General features: G+C 47.9%; 2 protein-coding genes across 6 annotated transcripts in view; one reads left to right on the top strand and one right to left on the bottom strand.

The window, feature by feature from the left end:
- The window catches only part of chchd3a (coiled-coil-helix-coiled-coil-helix domain containing 3a), a 300,509-nt gene that overhangs the window by 150,680 nt on the left and 131,465 nt on the right, over positions 1-18,364 (top strand). The gene's annotated exons all lie outside the window — the stretch shown is intronic.
- Positions 4,662-18,364, bottom strand: part of LOC139533778 (plexin-A4-like) — a 72,463-nt gene continuing 58,760 nt past the window's right edge. The window contains exon 3 of the mRNA XM_071332140.1: positions 4,662-4,952. Within this exon, the coding sequence (XP_071188241.1) occupies positions 4,662-4,952 (291 nt within the window). The remainder of the gene's footprint in view (positions 4,953-18,364) is intronic.

Here is an 18,364-nt window from a genome sequence, read left to right as displayed (position 1 = left end):
GACACATGCTATCACCAGCCCCAGAACCAAAGCCAGAGGCAGTCTGGGAGAAGAAAGACCTGGGCCATATGGAGCCTTTCACTACCACATGGCAGGAGGTGTTCTAAAAGCCTTGGAGGGGGCGGGAGGGCTGGGGTCTGTCCATTGAGGCATGAAGAGAAGGGGTGGAGAAAGAGGAGGGGGGAGAGAAAGAGGGGTGGTGAGAGAGAGAGAGAGAGAGAGAGAGAGAGAGAGAGAGAGAGAGAGCGAGAGAGAGGGAGAGAGAGAGAGAGAGAGAGAGAGAGAGAGAGAGAGAGAGAGAGAGAGAGAGAGAGATGGAGAGAGAGAGAGAGAGACAGAGAGAGAGACAGAGAGAGAGACCACTATGCAAAGAAGTCAGATCCACGTCCAATCTGGATAGATTTTGGATTGAGATGTCAAGTCAACCGACATCAATTCAATTTGACATCAACCCAAGCGTGAAACCCTGTGTATTTTGGGGGGTTGGAACCTGAGTTAAATGGAGACGTTGATGCAACGTGGTTACCTTGATAAGAAACGATGAAATAACTTGGGAAACAATGTGGGATCAACTCATTTTTTGGAAGAATATCTGGGAGGACGTCACAGGGATATACAGTACTGTATGTAGGAGAAATACATAGAGGACTAGCCCCTAACATAAACAGGGGAACAGAGAAACCATGCCAGGGATAACCCTCTACACGCCACAGTCACACCACCCTGGGCTTACAGTAACCACAAGCCCCGTGAAAGTCCCGGGAAATGTCTTTACCCCGACCACACTTGTCTCTCCATCCAAAAGAAGAGAGAGAAGGAGCATGGTGCTAAACAGGGAAGGACAAACCACATCTGGTCTGGGGCTTAGCAGCAGAATAGCGTGGGGGAAACGGGGAGGGATACAGGACAGAGCCTACGCTGCACTTTGACAGTTCTGAAGAGCTGCGTCCTACGGCTGCTTTTACGCTGAGATATACATGTAGTGGTATGAAACACAACTCTGACTCATTATGTCAGAAGGGACTTTGGAAGGTGTGTGTGTGTGTGTGTGTGTGTGTGTGTGTGTGTGTGTGTGTGTGTGTGTGTGTGTGTGTGTGTGTGTGTGTGTGTGTGTGTGTGCGTGCGTGCGTGCGTGCGTGCGTGCGTGCGTGCGTGCGTGCGTGCATGCGTGTGTGCGCGAGAGACCATTGCAGGAGACCATAGTAAGCGACCATCGCATACTTGAAACCCCGATCCATTATTCCTGTGTGTACAGTGTGTTATACTCAACCACGGTCATAAAACAATTTCACAGCCTTTAATTCAGTCAGTGAATTAACTCCTCCTCATGCAGCTCAGAGTATATAACCAAACAGGACCACAAGGTAGGCTTCATGATGTCATAAACAAGGGCCAATAAATGCTACCGTTTATGCCATGCACATCAGCAGAGGAAACTACATGACCCCCCCACCATTAGCCGCCCTGCTAATATTTACCCAGTGTGACGTGGGATAAGTCAGTGCTGTGATAAGTAACAGTCAGAGTAGTGGAGGAGAGTGGAGAGCCAGTACTGTATAAATCCCTGTCCATTAGGCTGTAAACACACTGATGAACGGCCATGGGAGCAGACTCTTTATTGTCCTGTTGGGTTTCACCAGCACTGACATCATCTAACAATCTAGTCAATATGGGGGCTGATTGTAAAAGAGGGGGTTCTGGAAAGGTTCATGTGGTATGAGAGGGTAATATTGTTTGTGTGTGTGAGCGTATGTGTGTGTGTGTTCTGTGCACACATTCAGCACGTGTGTGTATCTGACTACTACTCCCACAGCAATACCTAGACTACAGACTACTAAGTCATCCAGCAGGCTATTGGCTATATAGACTACAGACTACTCAGTCATCCAGCAGGCTATTGGCTATATAGACTACAGACTACTCAGTCATCCAGCAGGCTATTGGCTATATAGACGACAGACTACTAAGTCATCCAGCAGGCTATTGGCTATATAGACTACAGACTACTAAGTCATCCAGCAGGCTATTGGCTATATAGACTACAGACTACTAAATCATCCAGCAGGCTATTGGCTATATAGACTACAGACTACTAAGTCATCCAGCAGGCTATTGGCTATATAGACTACAGACTACTAAGTCATCCAGCAGGCTATTGGCTATATAGACTACAGACTACTAAGTCATCCAGCAGGCTATTGGCTATATAGACTACAGAACCACTTGAAGAGGGCCCACTCCAAACAGCCCCTCTTTATATCTATCTCTCTCTCTCCTCCTATCTCTCTCTCTCTCTCTCTCTCTCTCTCTCTCTCTCTCTCTCTCTCTCTCTCTCTCTCTCTCTCTCTCTCTCTCTCTCTCTCTCTCTCTCTCTCTCTCTCTCTCTCTCTCTCTCTCTGCTCTCTCCCTCTGCTCTCTCCCTCTGCTCTCTCCCGTTGTCTCTGCTGTGCTCCAGCTCTCTGAGGAGGGAGAGGCTGAGGCTGTTCAGGCTGAATCGAGGGCTCGTCTGATGGGCCGTGTTCTGAGACGTGACTGGGCCGTGCTGCTACCCACTTACTGTAGCCTCAGCCTGTCTGACTTAACACAGCCTAGCTGGATTACTCCCACACTGACACAGGGACAACAACAACAACAACAAGGGGAATCCTGCCTGTTGACTAAGTTCTTGTAAACTTCTTGGAGGAGAGCTCTTGAGGAGTGTCCCTCTCTTTCACACATACACTCTGTCTGGCATCCTTCTCCCTCTCTTTCACACATACACTCTGTCTGGCATCCTTCTCCCTCTCTTTCACACATACACTCTGTCTGGCATCCTTCTCCCTCTCTTTCACACATACACTCTGTCTGGCATCCTTCTCCCTCTCTTTCACACATACACTCTGTCTGGCATCCTTCTACCTCTCTTTCTAACACTCTCCACTCTTTCGATCCCTCCCTCTCTTTCTATCACTCTTCCAGCACCACTCTGTCCTCTCCTTCTCTGAGCACCACTCTCTCTTCTCCTTCTCTCAGCACCACTCTATCTTCTCCTCTCCTCCTCTGAGCACCACTCTCTCTTCTCCTTCTCTCAGCACCCCTCTCTCTTCTCCTTCTCTCAGCACCACTCTCTCTTCTCCTCTCCTCTGAGCACCACTCTCTCTTCTCCTTCTCTCAGCACCACTCTCTCTTCTCCTCTCCTCCTCTGAGCACCACTCTCTCTTCTCCTTCTCTCAGCACCCCTCTCTCTTCTCCTCTCCTCCTCTGAGCACCACTCTCTCTTCTCCTCTCCTTCTCTCAGCACCACTCTCTCCTATCCTTCTCTCAGCACCACTCTCTCCTCTCCTTCTCTCAGCACCACTCTCTCCTCTCCTTCTCTCAGCACCACTCTCTCCTCTCCTTCTCTCAGCACCACTCCCTCTTCTCCTTCTCTCAGCACCACTCTGTCCTCTCCTCCTCTGAGCACCACTCTTCTCCTCTCCTTCTCTCAACACCCCTCTCTCCTCTCCTTCTCTCAGCACCACTCTCTCTTCTCCTTCTCTCAGCACCACTCTCTCTTCTCCTCTCCTTCTCTCAGCACCACTCTCTCTTCTCCTCTCCTTCTCTCAGCACCACTCTCTCCTCTCCTTCTCTCAGCACCACTCTCTCCTCTCTTTCTCTCAGCACCACTCTCTCTTCTCTTTCTCTCAGCACCACTCTCTCCTCTCCTTCTCTCAGCACCACTCTCTCCATCTGCTTCCTTCTCTCAGCACCACTCTCTCCATCTGCTTCATTCTCTCAGCACCACTCTCTCCTCCTTCTCTCAGCACCACTCTCTCCATCTGCTTCCTTCTCTCAGCACCACTCTCTCCTCTCCTTCTCTCAGCACCACTCTCTCCTCTCCTTCTCTCAGCACCACTCTCTCCTCCTTCTCTCAGCACCACTCTCTCCATCTGCTTCCTTCTCTCAGCACCACTCTCTCCTCCTTCTCTCAGCACCACTCTCTCCATCTGCTTCCTTCTCTCAGCACCACTCTCTCCTCTCCTTCTCTCAACACCACTCTCTCTTCTCCTTCCTTCTCTCTGTAATACTATTGTCCTCAGAGCCATGGGCGGCTAGCTGGCTTGGCCCAGGATTAGTCTCAGTCATGGCTGTGTGTATGCTCACACCCCTGTCAGCACATCAGAGAAGAGAGAGAAGCAGAGGAGCAGGCCCAGAGCCCCCCAGCACCGCATCATTCAATTACCCCAGGACAGGGCTCCCTGAGAGGGGGGCGTTGGGGGCAGCAGGGGCCCAGGCTGGGGCTCCGACACGCTGCACCAGGCCTATCCACCCACGCTACAGTCACACACTTCAAAACACTGTCTCTAACGGTTGATCTGTTAATGGCAGCTACTTCTTTAGTTTCTTTGTACAATGGGAAATGTCGTATGGTTTGTATCATTTTAGAGACTATTTCCGTGTTGTGGACAAAAATGATATTGTAGCAGCTACAGTGAACAGTAGATTCTCATGGTATAGCGTGTATTATACAGGACCATGGATCAGGAGGGACGTCCAGAAACACCAGAAAGGCCTCTATTAGTAAAACCCCTGAGGGGGTCTCGAGATGCTCTCTCTCTGACACACACACACACACACACACACACACACACACACACACTGCCCCTCCTCCACCTCTTCCTCCCGAAGAGAAACCAGCCGACTCAGTACGTTTGTGGAAAATCAATCTCCTCGTATCTCCTAGTAGCCCTCCACAATCCCTTGTGGGAGACCACTGGGAAGTGGAATAGGATCAATGGCCGCCCGCCTACCTTCTTGATGCGCCCGCTCTTGGTGCCCACGAAGGCCAGGGAGTGGTTCTTGTAGACATAGGCGATGACCGAGGTCATCTTGTCGGTGGAGTCAGAGAAGAGAGGGATCCCCAGAACCATCTCTGACACCCCCAGCGGAGCGTTCATATCCAGGCCACAGAAGTTGTCGTCGATGGTTAAGAGCTGGAGGGAGGGAAAGAGAGAGGGGAGGGAGAGAGTCATTATTGGACTTTTTTTGTGATCAACTGTTTCTTATTTCTTGTTGAAGAAGAGCGTGTATTCTGAAGAAGACTATGGTAGATGTTCAGTGAGAGAGACTTACAGTTAGTGCATTTATCTTCAGATAGCTTGGTGAGACAACCACATATCTCAGTCATAGTGAGCACATTTTCCCTCAATAAAGTAGCTATCAAAGTGCGTGCAAGTAGGAGGGGGGGGATTTATAGAGACAAAAGTGTGGGTTTGGCTCCAGCCCTGCAATAACACACCTGATTCATCAACACTATTATCATCCTTCATCTGCAATAACATTGTTTTCCATGTGTTACAGCTGGGTTGGAGTAAAAACCTGCAAGCACTGCATCTCCTCCAAGACCAGAACAGTTTCAACAGTTGTAAAGACCAGTAGAAAACACAGAGGAATTCATCTCCCGAGTCAGAAGACATGAATGTGAAGGGAGAGAGGTTCATAATGGCCTTTTAGACTGTCTGGGTTTAGTCTCAGTGACACAGTGTTATTTAGACTGTCTGAGACTGACCTTCTGGACATGTAGAGAGGGAGTGAGGGAGAGGTAGAGAGAGTGGGAGGGAGTGAGGGAAAGAGAGAGAGTGTGTGAGAGAGAGAGAGAGAGAGAGAGAGAGAGAGAGAGAGAGAGAGAGAGAGAGAGAGAGAGAGAGAGAGAGAGAGAGAGAGAGAGAGAGAGAGAGAGAGAGAGATAAGGGAGAGAGAGAGGGGAGAGGGGGAGATAGAGAGAGAGATGTAAAGAGATAGACAGGGAAAGGGAGAGGGAGAGAGGGATGAAGACTGCAGTCAAGTTACAGTAGCCCTATGTAATATTGCCAGCGGCTAGTCTGACAGGCAGATCCCAGGCAGATCCCCCCACAACACCACCAGTGTAAAGCCAAGAGATGCCAACAACAGAAAAAAATATTCAAAGTGAATCGGAGAACAAAACAAAATGAGCCTTCCTTATTTTCACACCGCCACGCCAAATCAGTGTTGCACCTCTAGGGAGGAGAAATCATCGGAAAAACAAGGAACGCTCACCTCGTTTTTCATCTGTTATGCAGCTGTTATGCCTTGCAATTGGACATGCTACTGTGCTTTTGTAATTGCCATATGTGTCAGGTAGCCCAGCCATATGTGTCAGGTAGCCCAGCCATATGTGTCAGGTAGCCCAGCCATATGTGTCAGGTAGCCCAGCCATATGTGTCAGGTAGCCCAGCCATATGTGTCAGGTAGCCCAGCCATATGTGTCAGGTAGCCCAGCCATATGTGTCAGGTAACCCAGCCATATGTGTCAGGTAACCCAGCCATATGTGTCAGGTAGCCCAGCCATATGTGCCAGGTAGCCCAGCCATATGTGTCAGGTAGCCCAGCCATATGTGTCAGGTAGCCCAGCCATATGTGTCAGGTAGCCCAGCCATATGTGTCAGGTAACCCAGCCATATGTGTCAGGTAACCCAGCCATATGTGTCAGGTAACCCAGCCATATGTGTCAGGTAACCCAGCCATATGTGTCAGGTAACCCAGCCATATGTGTCAGGTAGCCCAGCCATATGTGTCAGGTAGCCCATCCATATGTGTTAGGCAACCCAGCCATATGTGTCAGGTAACCCAGCCATATGTGTCAGGTAGCCCAGCCATATGTGTCAGGTAGCCCAGCCATATGTGTCAGGTAGCCCAGCCATATGTGTCAGGTAGCCCAGTCATATGTGTCAGCTAACCCAGCCATATGTGTCAGGTAACCCAGCCATATGTGTCAGGTAGCCCAGCCATGTGTGTCAGGTAGCCCAGCCATATGTGTCAGGTAGCCCAGCCATATGTGCCAGGTAGCCCAGCGGTTAGAGCATTGAGCCAGTAATCAAAAGGTCAATAGTTTGAATCCCTGCACTGACAAAGTGAAAAATGTGCCCTTGAGCAAGGCAGTTAAACCTAATTGCTCCAGGGTCGCCATTGATAATGACTGACCCTGGACGTGACACCATTCTCCAAGGGTGTCTCGGGGAGAGTCGGCTATGCCAAAAAACGCAGTTCCAATTCACACGTTTATGACTTCCCACTTGTTCATGTGTGAAACAGGAAAAATATAAGCAACCGCCAAATGACTATTATATGCAGATAGAATGGTGGGTTGGAAAATGGACGACATGCAGTCTGGGGAATGTCCACCTGTCATAAGAAAAGAGAATGCTGTATGGCTTCTGATACCAGAATAACGACGCTAGACAATAGGCCTTATTCCATCTGTATGGACAGATTGGAACAGTGGGCTTTGGGCTGGACAGTCCCATTTGGTTAATATGTGTCACGCCCTGACCAGAGTTTGCTTTGTATGTTTTATGTTTTGGTTGGTCAGGGTGTGATCTGTGTGGGCATTCTATGTTGTATGTCTGGTTTGTATATTTCTATGTGTTTGGCCTGATATGGTTCTCAATCAGAGACAGGTGTTTTGCGTTGTCTCTGATTGGGAACCATATTTAGGTAGCCTGTTTTGTATTGTGGGTGGTGGGTTATTGTCTATGTTATGTTGCATGTTAGCACATTGTTTATATAGTGGTCACGTTCGTCTTATTCGTTTTGTTTTGTAAGTTTGTTTAAGTGTTCTTCATTAAATATTGAAGAATGTTTTCAAACCACGCTGCGCTTTGGTCCGCTTCTTACAACGATCGTGACAATATGGAGGCAGTGCGCTGGGTTATTGTGAGAATAAAAGCACGACAGTTGATATTACAGTTGGAGATGTTGTTCTCCTTCCCGTGATTAAAGGTCCTGAGGTCAGATTATAAATCATCACCTGGTCAGGTTATAAATCATCACCTGTTATCATATATTATAAGACCAAATCATTTCTGGCATACCATTATGCTGATTCAAACCTTCCATCTCAGCCAGGGTTGTGTCTAGGTCCATCTAATACATCAGAAACACTGGCGTCTCTCTCTGCTTAATGAAAGATTAGACACGAGAAAAACTACATTATAAACCAAAGTCGGTAACAGTAAGCTTCTGCATGTAAACAAACCATTGGAACCGGGGGTGCCTAGCCTGCTTGTTGGGCTTCCACGCCCTAGCTGGCTCGAGAAGTTCCCTTGCCCCGGTTGGCTTAGATGGCGCATATCCCACGTCGGGCCTCAGCCGGATCGTCAGTTCTTATTCGTCCAGCCGGTCCAGAAGTTTTTTTAGTTTTTAGTTTTGTTGGTGACGTCGGGGTGGATTCCTGGGCGTTGCCTCGGTTGGCTTGGCTGGTTTCCATCCCACGTCACGCTCCGCTGGATTGTCGGGCTCCCTCGACAGGCGTCAGGCGTCTTGCCTCAACCAGATGTTAGGCTCGCCAGGCTCCCACACTCCTGTCGGTTCGCCCAGTGCCCATGTCTCGGCCGGATCGCCTAGGTGGGACGCCGAGTGGCGCCCCTAGAAGGGGGGGTAGTGTCACATCTGCTCCCGCTCTTCCCCCCCTGGTGCTCGAGGGCGCCAGGTTGCCCTGCATCACGTCTCCCTCGCTGCAGCGGGATCTACAAGCGTCTTGCCTCAGCCGGATTGTCGGGCTTCCATGCCTCACGCTCCTGCCAGATCGTTGGGCTCCCACGCCCCAACCGGCTTGCTCAGCGCCCATGTCTCGGCCGGTTTGCCCAGGTGGGCCGCCGGGAGGCGCCCCTGGGGGGGAGGGGGGGTACTGTCACGTCAACTCCCGCTCTTCCCTCCTCTGGCACTTGAGGGCGCCAGTCTGCCCTGCATCACTCACTCCTATCATCTATTACGGTGGACACACCTGCCTCCCCTCGTCCGCGCATCAGCGATATTGGACTCACCTGGACTCACTCATCATCTGTTTATTACCTCCCCTATATTTGTCAGTTCCCTTGCTCTGTTCCCGCTGCTGCATTGTCTGTGTTACCTGTTTGCTGACGCTGTTACTGTCTCGTTCCATGTCTGTTCTATATTAAATGTTTTACTCCCCGTACCTGCTTCGTCTCTCCAGCGTCATCCCATGTGACACATCTAGCCTTCTGCAGCGTTAGTCTTTCTGCAGGCCTGTCTGCTGTCCTCTCTACCGCCGGCCCATGCATCATCACAAGACAGAGAGCCTGGCCCGGCGTTGTCGTCGTGACGATAGCTCAGGGCACACACACATGAGCACATAAACACACCATCCCCAGATACCCTTATATCTGGAGCTTTAGTTGGTAGAGCAGTGGACCCCTCATCTATAGCCCTCCTGCTGCTTACTCCTCTGATAGAAAGAGGAAAAGATGAGAGAAGAAGAGAAATCTTCTGCTGGCTACTGCCCCTTGACTTGATTTTCATCATTGTTACCGGCGGTTACAAAGGAGCCTCATCACCCAGGGGTCAGGGGTTAACCGCCCTATGAGAGAGGAAATGAGAAATGAGAAAGTCGGGAGGGACGGAGGGAGATGTGAGGAGGGAGAGGGAATGGTTCGTCTGACCAACAACAAGATGTGTGGCGAACATTTCTTTCATTTTCCTCCAATTTCAGATTGATACCTCGGAGGGTGTAACGAGGGTACTTTTGAGAGAAGTGTGTGTGCATGTGTGTGTGTGAGTGTGTGTGTGCATGACAAACACTCATGCATGTACAGAGAACGAGACGTGTGTTCTCGTCTCCAGTTATTGACACCTGCCGTGATATTTCTGGAGAAGCGTCCTAACATGCCAATCACACCGAGCAGCGACGCAATTTAATGAAATATACTTGCTGTCTGTCATCCTTTCAGGAAGCAGACACGTTTTCATTACGCCCGCACAAAACATGACATTTGACACCCATCTCAGTCACCCAGACTCAAATAATATCCAGTCCTCAAAACAGCCCCCATCTGCCTGTCTGTCTGTCTCTCTCTCTCCTTTCTCTATCAAACTATTTTTACTCTCATTCTCTCCCCCCTACTCTCTTTACTCCCCCCCCACATCCTCCATATCTCTTTCTCTCTCTGCCTACAGTCCCCTCTCTCCTCCTCCCAGCCCCCTCCCTCTCTCACTCCATGTCTAACGCTCCCTCCCTCTGCAGGTACACGATTCCTTCCGCATTATGGTCAATTTCACACGGAGAGTCCCTGGGTGGAGTGAGGACACAGGGGAGGACACCGGCTCCCCTCCTAAAAGCCTCTGGATGAGAGGCTCTGCTGCATCTGAACGACGGCCAAAAACAGAGTACGGAATCAGGTCACTCAGACCTCTCGCTGTCCCTCCTTTTCTCTCTCTCTCTAGCTCTATTTCTCTGTCTGCCAGCCAGCTACAGTACAAAGAGAGCTCTCTTCTGGACTGGGCATACGGCTCAGTAGACACAGACGAGAGAGAGAGAGAGAGAGAGAGTGAGAGAGAGAGAGAGAGAGAGAGAGAGAGGGAGAGACACAGAGAGAGAGAGAGAGAGAGAGAGCGAGAGACAGAGAGAGAGAGACAGAGAGAGAGAGGGAGAGAGAGAGAGACAGAGAGAGAGAGAGAGAGAGAGAGAGAGAGAGAGAGAGAGAGAGAGAGAGAGAGAGAGAGAGAGAGAGAGAGAGAGAGAGAGAGAGAGAGAGAGAGAGAGAGAGAGAGAGAGAGAGAGAGAGAGAGAGAGAGAGTGGCACAATGCGATTAAAGGGACTGAATGAGATCCACTGTTCAACGCTCTCTGATGTTGGGCCTAATCTGGGCCTGCAGTGTCACAAAGAGGAGTCCTATGGTCCGCTGGTTCAGGAAGTTAATGACACTCATTATACTGGTAGACGTGTTTCCCCACAACACCACTCCACCACTGCAGAGCCATGAAGCATCACTTATTTTCCACTTTCTCTGTACGTCTATAAAAACAACACAACAAATATAGGTGGGTAGTCTAATAATTGGTCAGTGCAACCGGCAAACCTGTATTTCCATGAACTTCACAACACATAATTATGTACAATGTTACCACTGTGTGAAATAGCTTGCCTGTCAAATTGAATGCTGGGCACAACAACCTTGCATTACTGCCTACGCATTCACATTCATTATGCAATCATAACAACGTGGGACAGCTACAACACATAGCACCGTGAACTCTCTTCTGGTATTTATCTGTCCTTTAACTAGGTGAGTCCCATTGAGACAGGAACACCTATGTCAGAATGCTATTCACTGACTACAGCTCAGCGTTCAACACCATAGTGCCCTCAAAGCTCATCAATAAGCCAAGGACCCTTGGACTTAACACCTCCCTCTGCAACTGGATTCTGGACTTCCTGACAGGCCGCCCCCAGGTGGTAAGGTTAGGTAACAACACATCCGCCACGCTGATCCTCAACACAGGGGCCCCTCAGGGGTGTGTGCTCAGTCCTCTCCTGTACTCCCTGTTCACTCATGGCTGCACGGCCAGGCACGACCCCAACACCATCATTAAATTTGCCGATGACACAACAGAGGTAGGCCTGATCATCGGCAACGACAAGACAGCCTATAGGGAGGTGGTCAGAGACCTGGCCGTGTGGTGCCAGGACAACAACCTCTCTCTCAACGTGATCAAGACTAAGGAGATGATTGTGGACTACAGGAAAAAGAGGACCGAGCACACCCCCATTCTCATCGACTGGGCTGCAGTGGAGCAGGTTGAGAGCTTCAAGTTCCTTGGTGTCCACATCACCAACAAACTAACATGGTCCAAGCACACCAAGACAGTCGTGAAGAGGGCACGACAAAACCTATTCCCCCTCAGGAGACTTTAATAACTCTACCTACATGTACATCCTACCTCAACTAACCGGTGCCCCCGCACATTGACTCTGCTCTGGTACCCCCCTGTATATAGTCTCGCTATTGTTATTTTACTGCTGCTCTTTAATTACTTGTTACTTTTATCTCTTATTCATATCTGTTTTTTTTTAAATTGCTTTGTTGTTTAGGGGCTCGTAAGTAAGGATTTCACTGTAAGGTCTACACCTGTTGTATTCAGTATTTCACTGTAAGGTCTACACCTGTTGTATTCAGCATTTCACTGTAAGGTCTACACCTGTTGTATTCAGCATTTCACTGTAAGGTCTACACCTGTTGTATTCAGCATTTCACTGTAAGGTCTACACCTGTTGTATTCAGCATTTCACTGTAAGGTCTACACCTGTTGTATTCAGCATTTCACTGTAAGGTCTACACCTGTTGTATTCAGCATTTCACTGTAAGGTCTACACCTGTTGTATTCAGCATTTCACTGTAAGGTCTACACCTGTTGTATTCAGCATTTCACTGTAAGGTCTACACCTGTTGTATTCAGTATTTCACTGTAAGGTCTACAGCTGTTGTATTCAGTATTTCACTGTAAGGTCTACAGCTGTTGTATTCAGTATTTCACTGTAAGGTCTACAGCTGTTGTATTCAGTATTTCACTGTAAGGTCTACACCTGTTGTATTCAGCATTTCACTGTAAGGTCTACAGCTGTTGTATTCAGTATTTCACTGTAAGGTCTACACCTGTTGTATTCAGCATTTCACTGTAAGGTCTACACCTGTTGTATTCAGTATTTCACTGTAAGGTCTACAGCTGTTGTATTCAGTATTTCACTGTAAGGTCTACACCTGTTGTATTCAGCATTTCACTGTAAGGTCTACACCTGGTGTATTCGGCGCATGTGACTAATACCATTTGATTTGATTTGAATCTCTACTTGGCTGCCAAGTGAGTCCCATTGAGACAGGAATCTATTTTTGAAGGGACTTGGCTGCCGACGTGGACTTGACTTGAACTTGAGACTGTTATTTCCCTCCACAGTGTTGTCTGTACAGTTGCAGCCCCATGCAGAGAGCTTGGTGATGGGGAGGCAATGTGCAGTCTGTCTGAGCGCTGATCCATGGCAACCCTTCATCCCGCTCGCCGCGCATGACAGAGCGCAGGATTGCACGCTAACGTCGCCCACCGCCGTTCCCTCTGCGCTTCCCTCCCTCCGCTACAAACACTGGCCAGCTGACTCCTTCTCTATCTTTCATTTTCTCTGTTTGGAAGCTTTTCATTTCTCCGCTCCGTCTCCATCCACTACTACGCCACATGTTTCTCTCTGCTCAGTCAAGCGTCACTTCAACTGGCACTCTTCCTCTCTCCCGCTCTGTCTCTCATCCTCCTCCTCTCTATCTCCCTCAGTCCTCTTTCTGCTGCTCTCCTCCGTATCATCCCTCTCCCTCCAGCATCATCCCTGTTCATCATCCTCTCCTCCATCTCCCTCCAGTATCATCCCTCTGCCTCCAGTATCATCCCTCTCCCTCTAGTATCATCCCTGTTCATTATCCTCTCCTCCATCTCCTCCATCTCGCTCCAGGAACATCCCTCTCCCTCCAGTATCATCTCTGTTCATCTTCCTCTCCATCCAGTATCATCCCTGTTCATCATCCCTTCCTCCCTCTCCCTCCAGTATCATACCTATTCATCATCCTATCCTCTCCTCTCCTCCCTCTCCCTCCAGTATCATCCCTGTTCTTCATCGTCCCCCTCCAGTATCATCCTTCTCCCTCCAGTATCATCCCTGTTCATCATCCTCTCCTCCCTCACCCTCCAGTATCATCCCTGTTCATCATCCTCTCCCTCCAATATCATCCCTGTTCATCATCCTCTCCCTCCAGTATCATCCCTGTTCATCATCCTCTACCTCCAGTATCATCCCTGTTCATCATCCTCTCCCTCCAGTATCATCCCTGTTCATCATCCTCTACCTCAGGTATCATCCATTTTCATCATCCTCTCCCTCCAGTATCATCCCTGTTCATCATCCTCTCCCTCCAGTATCATCCCTGTTCATCATCCTCTACCTCCAGTATCATCCCTGTTCATCATCCTCTCCCTCCAGTATCATCCCTGTTCATCATCCTCTACCTCAGGTATCATCCATTTTCATCATCCTCTCCCTCCAGTATCATCCCTTTTCATCATCCTCTCCCTCCAGTATCATCCCTGTTCATCATCCTCTCCCTCCAGTATCATCCCTGTTCATCATCCTCTACCTCCAGTATCATCCCTTTTCATCATCCTCTCCCTCCAGTATCATCCCTGTTCATCATCCTCTCCCTCCAGTATCATCCCTGTTCATCATCCTCTCCCTCCAGTATCATCCCTGTTCATCATCCTCTCCCTCCAGTATCATCCCTCTGCCTCCAGTATCATCCCTCTCCCTCCAGTATCATCCCTGTTCATCATCCTCTCCCTCCAGTATCATCCCTGTTCATCATCTTCTCAGAGCGTGTGTTTGGAAGGAGCTTCAAAGGTCCCTGCCGCTGCTACTGTCAGAGGATTGTACACACACTGCTGACTGGGCAGATATACTGTAGAGGACAGAACAACCCCAGCAGTAGAGAAGAAACCATACAGAGTCAATGGACAGAATCTCAGGTCTGAGCTGTATATGCTCAGGAGCTTGACCTAAAATGGTTGGTAATGGAGTTGGTACACACACACACACACACACACACACACACACACACACACACACACACACACACACACACACACACACACACACACACACACACACACTGATGTCTAGAGAGACTAGTAGTATACATCAAGCCTGCAGCTGGAGCCTTTGTTGATATGACAGAATGTTCAGGTCTATACATGGTGTTTGGTTCCAGGGGCTTATAGAGCTTATAAGGAGAAAAATATCCCACTCTTATCAATAGACACGCCATTCATTCTAGTCTCTCCTGGGGACCCAAAGGAGCCATGCTCATATCTGTGACTCTAATCACTTAGCGAGGGTACTTGGGTAAAAAGCATTAAAAACAGGGGTTCTGAATGAAGTTTCCATCTGCAGTTTGGATGCACATTATGCATTCCACAGTCCGTGTGTGGCTATGTGACAGAGAATAGGTATGTAGAGTGAAATAGCTGTCACCTACTAGATTTAACTCCCTTTCTATAGAGCCCTTGGGAGTGTTCTAAAACAGTCCGAATGATTAGCATTGAAAAGGGAACAACACACACAGAGAGACAGAGAGAGAGAGAGAGAGAGAGAGAGAGAGAGGGAGAGAGAGAGAGAGGGAGAGAGACTGTGACTGACCCAAACTTAAGGAAAGCTTTGACTATGTACAGACTCAGTGAGCATAGCCTTGCTATTGAGAAAGGCCGCCGTAGGCAGACATGGCTCTCAAGAGAAGACAGGCTATGTGCACACTGCCCACAAAATGAGGTGGAAACTGAGCTGCACTTCCTAACCTCCTGCCCAATGTATGACCATATTAGAGAGACATATTTCCCTCAGATTACACAGATCCACAAAGAATTTGAAAACAAATCCAATTTTGATAAACTCCCATATCTACTGGGAGAAATTCCACAGTGTGCCATCACAGCAGCAAGATTTGTGACCTGTTGCCACAAGAAAAGGGCAACCAGTGAAGAACAAACACCATTGTAAATACAACCCATATTTATGCTTATTTATTTTAACTTGTGTGCTTTAACCATTTGTACATTGTTACAACACTGTATATACAGTGGGGAGAACAAGTATTTGATACACTGCCGATTTTGCAGGTTTTCCTACTTACAAAGCATGTAGAGGTCTGTCATTTTTATCATAGGTACACTTCAACTGTGAGAGACGGAATCTAAAACAAAAGTCCAGAAAATCACATTGTATGATTTTTAAGTAATTAATTTGCATTTTATTGCATGACATAAGTATTTGATCACCTACCAACCAGTAAGAATTCCGGCTCTCACAGACCTGTTAGTTTTTCTTTAAGAAGCCCTCCTGTTCTCCACTCATTACCTGTATTAACTGCACCTGTTTGAACTCGTTACCTGTATAAAAGACACCTGTCCACACACTCAATCAAACAGACTCCAACCTCTCCACAATGGCCAAGACCAGAGAGCTGTGTAAGGACATCAGGGATAAATTGTAGACCTGTACAAGGCTGGGATGGGCTACAGGACAATAGGCAAGCAGCTTGATGAGAAGGCAACAACTGTTGGCACAATTATTAGAAAATGGAAGAAGTTCAAGATGACGGTCAATCACCCTCGGTCTGGGGCTCCATGTAAGATCTCACCTCGTGGGGCATCAATGATCATGAGGAATGTGAGGGATCAGCCCAGAACTACACGGCAGGACTTGGTCAATGACCTGAAGAGAGCTGGGACCACAGTCTCAAAGAAAACCATTAGTAACACACTACGCCGTCATGGATTAAAATCCTGCAGCGCACGCAAGGTCCCCCTGCTCAAGCCAGCGCATGTCCAGGCCCGTCTGAAGTTTGCCAATGACCATCTGGATGATCCAGAGGAGGAATGGGAGAAGGTCATGTGGTCTGATGAGACAAAAATAGAGCTTTTTGCTCTAAACTCCACTCGCCGTGTTTGGAGGAATAGAAGGATGAGTACAACCCCAAGAACACCATCCCAACCGTGAAGCATGGAGGTGGAAACATCATTCTTTGGGGATGCTTTTCTGCAAAGGGGACAGGACGACTGCACCGTATTGAGGGGAGGATGGATGGGGCCATGTATCGCGAGATCTACACCAACAACCTCCTTCCCTCAGTAAGAGCATTGAAGATGGGTCGTGGCTGGGTCTTCCAGCATGACAACGACCCGATTCACAGCCAGGGCAACTAAGGAGTGGCTCCGTAAGAAGCATCTCATGGTCCTGGAGTGGCCTAGCCAGTCTCCAGACCTGAAGCCAATAGAAAATCTTTGGAGGGAGCCGAAAGTCCGTATTGCCCAGCGACAGCCCCGAAACCTGAAGGATCTGGAGAAGGTCTGTATGGAGGAGTGGGCCAAAATCCCTGCTGCAGTGTGTGCAAACCTGGTCAAGAACTACAGGAAACGTATGATCTCTGTAATTGCAAACTAAGGTTTCTGTACCAAATATTAAGTTCTGTTTTTCTGATGTATCAAATACTTATGTCATGCAATAAAATGCAAATTAATTACTTAAAAATCATACAATGTGATTTTCTGGATTTTTGTTTTAGATTCCGTCTCCAGACCTCTACATGCTTTGTAAGTAGGAAAACCTGCAAAATCATCAGTGTATCAAATACTTGTTCTCCCCACTGTATATAATATAACATTTGTAATGTCTTTATTGTTTTGAAACTTCTGTATGTGTAATGTTTACTGTTAATTTGTATTGTTTATTTCACTTTTGTATAATATCTACCTCACTTGCTTTGGCAATGTTAACACGTGTTTCCCATGCCAATAAAGCCCCTTGAATTGAATTGAAATTGAATTGAGAGAGAGAGAGAACAGAGAGAGAGAGAGAGAGAGAGAGAGAGAGAGAGAGAGAGAGAGAGAACAGAGAGAGAAAGAGAGAGACAGAGAGAGAGAGACAGAGAGAGACAGAGAGAGAGAGAGAGAGAGAGAGAGAGACAGAGAGAGAACAGAGAGACAGAGAGAGAGAGACAGAGAGAGACAGAGAGAGAGACAGAGAGACAGAGAGAGAGAGAGAGACTGTGACTGACCCAAACTTAAGGAAAGCTTTGACTATGTACAGACTCAGTGAGCATAGCCTTGCTATTGAGAAAGGCCGCCGTAGGCAGACATGGCTCTCAAGAGAAGACAGGCTATGTGCACACTGCCCACAAAATGAGGTGGAAACTGAGCTGCACTTCCTAACCTCCTGCCCAATGTATGACCATATTAGAGAGACATATTTCCCTCAGATTACACAGATCCACAAAGAATTTGAAAACAAATCCAATTTTGATAAACTCCCATATCTACTGGGAGAAATTCCACAGTGTGCCATCACAGCAGCAAGATTTGTGACCTGTTGCCACAAGAAAAGGGCAACCAGTGAAGAACAAACACCATTGTAAATACAACCCATATTTATGCTTATTTATTTTAACTTGTGTGCTTTAACCATTTGTACATTGTTACAACACTGTATATACAGTGGGGAGAACAAGTATTTGATACACTGCCGATTTTGCAGGTTTTCCTACTTACAAAGCATGTAGAGGTCTGTCATTTTTATCATAGGTACACTTCAACTGTGAGAGACGGAATCTAAAACAAAAGTCCAGAAAATCACATTGTATGATTTTTAAGTAATTAATTTGCATTTTATTGCATGACATAAGTATTTGATCACCTACCAACCAGTAAGAATTCCGGCTCTCACAGACCTGTTAGTTTTTCTTTAAGAAGCCCTCCTGTTCTCCACTCATTACCTGTATTAACTGCACCTGTTTGAACTCGTTACCTGTATAAAAGACACCTGTCCACACACTCAATCAAACAGACTCCAACCTCTCCACAATGGCCAAGACCAGAGAGCTGTGTAAGGACATCAGGGATAAATTGTAGACCTGTACAAGGCTGGGATGGGCTACAGGACAATAGGCAAGCAGCTTGATGAGAAGGCAACAACTGTTGGCACAATTATTAGAAAATGGAAGAAGTTCA

The sequence above is a fragment of the Salvelinus alpinus genome, chromosome 11 (genome assembly GCF_045679555.1).
Source record: "Salvelinus alpinus chromosome 11, SLU_Salpinus.1, whole genome shotgun sequence".
NCBI classification, from domain to species: Eukaryota; Metazoa; Chordata; class Actinopteri; order Salmoniformes; family Salmonidae; genus Salvelinus; species Salvelinus alpinus.
The sequence above is the reverse complement of the archived record's forward strand: the minus strand, read 5'-3'. Positions and strand labels throughout refer to the sequence as shown.